Source organism: Pristiophorus japonicus, unplaced genomic scaffold (genome assembly GCF_044704955.1).
Source record: "Pristiophorus japonicus isolate sPriJap1 unplaced genomic scaffold, sPriJap1.hap1 HAP1_SCAFFOLD_335, whole genome shotgun sequence".
NCBI lineage: Eukaryota > Metazoa > Chordata > Chondrichthyes > Pristiophoridae > Pristiophorus > Pristiophorus japonicus.
In genome coordinates this window covers 356306-362305 of record NW_027253161.1, presented here as the reverse complement: position 1 = coordinate 362305, position 6000 = coordinate 356306, and the positions used below count along the sequence as shown (strand labels likewise).

The following is a 6000-nucleotide window of genomic DNA, read 5'->3' as shown; positions in this document are numbered from 1 at the left end:
GGGAGCAGCCCGCACTCTGCCGCTGGAGCCGGGCTTTGGGAGAGCGCCTTCGCCCCCCGAGTGACAGGCCCCTGAGGGACGGAGGGGGAGGCCCCCCGAGGACAGAGGGCCCCCGAGGACAGAGGGCCCCCCGAGGACAGAGGGCCCCGGGCCGCCTGAGGACAGAGGGCCCCTGAGGACAGAGGGCCCCCGAGGACAGAGGGCCCCGGGCCCCCCGAGGACAGAGGGCCCCCGAGGACAGAGGGCCCCGGGCCCCCCGAGGACAGAGGGCCCCCGAGGACAGAGGGCCCCCGAGGACAGAGGGCCCCGGGCCCCCCGAGGACAGAGGGCCCCCGAGGACAGAGGGCCCCGGGCCCCCCGAGGACAGAGGGCCCCCGAGGACAGAGGGCCCCCGAGGACAGAGGGCCCCGGGCCCCCGAGGACCGAGGGCCCTGAGGACGGCCCAATGCTACAGCTGCTCGGAAGCTGCAATACAGGAAAGGCTGCCACCAATGCCCAGAGCAGCTGCTTATAGTGATGTTGGCCAAGGGATAAACATTGGGGCCAGGACACCGGGGACATCTCGCTCCTGCTCTGCTGCCACATAGTGGCCCGGGGGATCTATTGCACCCACCCGAGGGGAGACGGAGCCTCGGGCAGTGTGGCACTCCCTCAGTACTGAGTGTGGGCCTGGATTAAGGGGCTCAAGTCTGAGAGTATATACATCGCTCCCTCAGCACTCTCACCAGGGCAGTGCCGTGCTCAAGTCTCTGGAGCGAGGACTCCAACCCACAAACCATCCAACTCCGAGGCAAGGGGGCTACCAACGAGCAGCGGATTGGCTTGTGATTCATCGCCAGGGGTGGGGGGGGGGAGAAATGGCCAACGCAGGGCCCGGCAGCCTGGAGTCCAATGCCGGGCCGGCGTCCTCCAGCCCTGCCCGGGGAGACGGCGCGGAGGAGAGGCGCTTCAAATGCTCCGACTGCGGCAAGGCTTTCAAGCTGTCCACCAACCTGCTGCTCCATCGGGTGACCCACACGGGGGAGAAGCAGTTCAAGTGCAGCGAGTGCGGGCGGGAGTTCAACCACCGCTCCAACCTGCGGCGGCACCAGCAGACCCATGGTGGCGAGCCGGGATTCAAGTGCCGGGAGTGTGGCAGGGCCTTCCGCCAGCTGGCCGGGCTGCGGCTGCACCTGCGCACGCACTCGGGCGAGGCGCTCTTCGCCTGCGAGGCCTGCGGGAAGGGCTTCAACCACCGCTCCAACCTGGCCCGGCACCGCCACAGCCACACGGGGCGCCGCCCCTTCGCCTGCGCCAGCTGTGGCCGGGCCTTTGCCAGCACCAGCCAGCTGCTGAGCCACCACCGTACCCACACGGGGGAGCGGCCCTTCCAGTGCGAGGAGTGCGGCCGCTCCTTCACCCAGGCCGGGAGCCTGCGGCGTCACCAGCGGGCCCACGCGGGGGAGCGGCCCTTCCGCTGCGGGCAGTGCGGCAAGGGCTTCGGCGACGCCGGGCAGCTGCGCAACCACGGCCGCACGCACTCTGGGGAGCGGCCCTTCCTGTGCACAAAGTGCCCCAAGGCCTTCGCCCAGCGCTCCCACCTGTGGAAGCACCAGCGGGCGCACAGCGGAGAGCGGCCCTTTCGGTGCGGGGAGTGCCCCAAGCGCTTTGCCGACACCAGCCGGCTGCTGACCCACCAGCGCGCCCACACGGGGGAGCGGCCCTTCCGCTGCGGGGAGTGCCCCAAGCGCTTCGCCGACCGCAGCCACCTGCTGGCCCACGCCCGCACGCACAGCGGCGACAGGCCCTTCCCCTGCCCCGACTGCCACCTCGGCTTCGGCGACTCGGGCAGCCTGAGCAGGCACCGCCGTACCCACACCGGGGAGAGGCCCTTCCCCTGCCCCGACTGCCACAAGGCCTTTACCCAGGCCGGGAATCTGCAGAGGCACCGGCGCAGCCACTCGGGGGCCCAGCCGCACCCCTGCACCCACTGCGGCAAGAGCTTCGCCCAGAAGCGTTACCTCGTCGCTCACCAGCGGGTTCACGCAGAGAAGTAGCGAGGACCCGCGCACACATCCCCACTCTCCCCCGAGCCCCCCGGCAGCAACTTAAAGATAAAGGATTGCCTCTCTACAGCCACCTGATGTCCCAAACTGCTTTACGGCCAATGAAGTACTGTTTGAACTGTTGTCAAGTGGGAAACGCGGCAGCAATTGGCGCACAGCAAGCTCCCACAAACAGCAATGTGATCATGACCAGATAATCTTTTTTTGTTTATGTTGGTCGAGGGATCAGTATCGGCCCCAGGACACCGGGGAGAAATCCCCATGCTCTTCTTCGGAATGGCCATTGCATCTTTTACGTCTACCTGAGGGAGCATACGGGGCCTCAGTTTAACCTCTCATCCCTCAGCACTGCCCCTCCGACAGTGCGGCGCTCCCTCAGCACTGCCCCTCCAACTGTGCAGAGCTCCCTCAGCACTGCACTGGAATGTCAGCCGAGATTTTATGTGCACAAGTCCCTGGAGTGGGAGCTGACCCATACCCTTCTGACACAGGCAAGTGTGCGACCTATGGCCGAGCTAACAGACTTGTTCGTGTACAGGTACAACGATTAATTGGGAAAGCGGGTGGTCACGTTGGCCTTTATTGTTGGAGTGGGGTACAAGAGTGAGGGAGTCTTGCAGCAATTGTACAGGGTTCTGGTGAGACCACACCTGGAGTACTGTGCATAGTATTGCTCTCCTTATAGAATCATAGACATTTGCAGCACAGAAGGAGGCCATTCGGCCCATCGTGTCCGCGCCGGCTGACAGAGCTTTTCAGCGTAACCCCACTTTCCAGCTCTTGGTCCGTAGCCCTGTAGGTTACTGCACTTCCAAGTGCACATCCAAGTACTTTTTGAATGTGGTGAGGGTATCTGCCTCTACCACCCTTTCAGACAGTGAGTTCCAGACCCCCACCACGCTTTGGGTGAAAAGAATTTCCCCTCAAATCCCCTCTAAACCTCCTTCCTGAGGAAGGACATACTTAGAGGCAGTGCAACGAAGGTTCACCGGACTGATTCCTGGGATGAGAGGGTTGCCTATGAAGAGAGATTGAGCCTACACTCTCTGGAGTTTAGAAGAATGAGAGGTGATCTCATTGAAACATGTAAGATTCTTAAGGGGATTGACAGGGTAGATGCTGAGAGGATGTTTCCCTCTGGCTGGGGAGTCTAGAACCAAGGGTCACAGTCTCAGAATAAAGTGTTGGCTATTTAGGACTGAGATGATGAGAAATTTCTTCACTCAGAGGGAGGTGAATCTTTGGAATTCTCTACCCCAGAGGGCCGTGAATGCTTAGTCGTTGAGTATATTCAAGACGGCGATTGATAGATTTTTGGACTCTAAGGGAACCGAGAGATATGGGGATCGGGTGGGAAGGTGGAGTTGAAAATAAAAGCTGGTTGTGAATGTACTTTGTCTTCTCTACTTAACAATGCACCCCACGGACTGCAGCGGTTCAGAAAGGAGGCTCGCCTTCTCCAGGGCGATTAGGGACGGGCAACAAATGCCAGCCTCATCAGTGAGGCCCACACTGAGGAACGAATAAAAAAACACTAATTACAGGGGAAACGAAAGAAAAGTTGACAAATGTCTGAAGGGGAAATGTTCAAAGAGGAACTGTTTGATGGTAATTAGTTGAGGATGTCACTGAATATTGAAAGATTCTGTACTTGGCAAAAGTGAATAAAGGATATTGTAGTGTTTGAGAACGTATCATCTTTTCAACTGTACTACGCCAAATCTCCCACTATCAACAAATGGGGTCACCATTGATCAGAAACTTAACTGGACCAGCCACATAAATATTGTCGCTACAAGAGCAGGTCAGAGGCTGGGTATTCTGCGGTGAGTGTCTCACCTCCTGACTCCCCAAAGCCTTTCCACCATCTACAAGGCACAAGTCAGGAGTGTGATGGAATACTCTCCACTTGTCTGAATGAGTGCAGCTCCAACAACACTCAAGAAGCTTGACACCATCCAGGACAAAGCAGCTCGCTTGATCGGCACCCCATCCACCACCTTCAACATTCACTCCCTCCACCACCGGCGCACCGTGGCTGCAGTGTGTACCATCTACAAGATGCACTGTAGCAACTTCCCAAACCTGCGACCTCTACCACCTAGAAGGCCAAGGGCAGCAGACGCATGGGAACACCAGCACCTCCACGTTCCCCTCCGAGTCACACACCGTCCTGACTTGGAAATATATCGGCCGTTCCTTCATCGTCGCTGAGTCAAAATCCTGGAACTCCCTCCCTAACAGCACTGTGGGAGCACCTTCACTACACGGACCGCAGCGGTTCAAGAAGGCGGCTCACCACCACCTTCTCACGGGGCGATTAGGGATGGGCAATAAATGCCGACTTTCCCAGTGGCGACCACATTCCGTGAATATGAAAAAAAATCCAAACATGCTCAGAGGACAGGGTCAGAGGCTGAATTGGAAAAAATATTTTTAAGACAAACTGCAGGATGAATTTCTTCACACAGTAATCTGCAATTGCGGCTGGTAACACAGGGTAATCGGCGGGTAACACGGGGTGATCAGCGGGTACCACGGTAATCGGTGGGTAACACGGGGTGATCGGCGGGTACCACGGTAATCGGTGGGTAACACGGTAACCGGCGGGTAACACAGGGTAATCGGCGGGTAACACTGGGTGATCGGCGGGTAACACTGGGTGATCAGCGGGTACCACGGTAATCGGTGGGTAACATGGTAACCGGCGGGTAACACAGGGTAATCGGCGGGTAACACGGGGTGATCGGTGGGTAACACGGTAACCGGTGGGTAACACAGGGTAATCGGCGGGTAACACTGGGTGATCGGCGGGTAACACTGGGTGATCAGCGGGTACCACGGTAATCGGTGGGTAACACTGGGTGATCAGCGGGTACCATGGTAATCGATGGGTAACATGGTAATCGGCGGGTAACACAGGGTAATCGGCGGGTAACACTGGGTCATCGGCGGGTACCACGGTAATCGGTGGGCAACACGGGGTGATCAGCGGGTACCACGGTAATCAGTGGGTACCACGGTAATCGGCGGGTAACACAGGGTGATCAGCGAGTACCACGGTAATCGGTGGGTAACTGGCGGGTAACAGTGTAATCGGTGGGTTGTTCGGGAGGTTGTTTCAGCTCAAGCATCCGAAGAAACATTTCTGTTTTGTAAGACTTGGTTAAACTCACATTAATGAATGATTAGTGTGTGAAATGTTACCACAATATTGCTGTGTATACAGTGCTAGTTTTGGCTTCTGTCGATGTAATGTGGTTTATATTTTGTAATACTTTGCACTCTGCTTCACAATTAAGTATTTTAACATAGTTCCACTTGTCTGAACTATATCATGATAGGTATTACATAAGAACTAGGAGCAGGAGTAGGCCATTTGACTGGAAGGATGTTTCCAGTGGGGTTCCGCAGGGCTCAGTACTGGGTCCCTTGCTTTTTGCGGTATATATCAATAATTTAAACTTGAATGTAGAGGGTATGAGAGAGAAGTTTGCAGATGATACTAAAATCGGCTGTGTGGTTGATAATGAAGACTAAAGCTGTAGACTGCAGGAGGGGTGGTAGAGGCAGAAACCTTCACCACATTTAAAAGGTACTTGGATTTGAACTTAAAGTTCCGTAATCTTCAGGGCTACGGACCAAGAGCTGGAAAGTGGAATTAGGCTGGATAGCTCTTGGGTCAGCCGGTGCTGACATGATAGGCCGAAATGGCCCCCTTCTGTGCTGTAAATTTCTATGATTCTAAGATATCCACGAACTGGTCAGGTGGGCAGAACAGTGGCAAATGGAATTCAATCCAGAGAAGTGTGAGGTAATGCATTTGGGGAGGGCTAACAAGGCAAGGGAATACACATTAAATGGTAGGACACTGAGAAGTGTAGAAGAACAAAGGGACCTTGGAGTGCAGGTCCACAGATCCCTGAAGGTAGCAGGCCAGGTGGATAAGATGGTT

General features: G+C 56.7%; 1 protein-coding gene across 1 annotated transcript; it reads left to right on the top strand.

Moving 5' to 3' along the window:
* The first annotated feature begins 445 nt into the window (after nt 1-445).
* Nucleotides 446-3729, top strand: LOC139249989 (zinc finger protein 135-like). Its single transcript, XM_070872582.1, has one exon. The coding sequence runs from the start codon at nt 858-860 to the stop codon at nt 2034-2036; it is 1179 nt and encodes a 392-aa protein (XP_070728683.1). The 5' UTR covers nt 446-857; the 3' UTR covers nt 2037-3729.
* Nucleotides 3730-6000: the final 2271 nt, after the last annotated feature.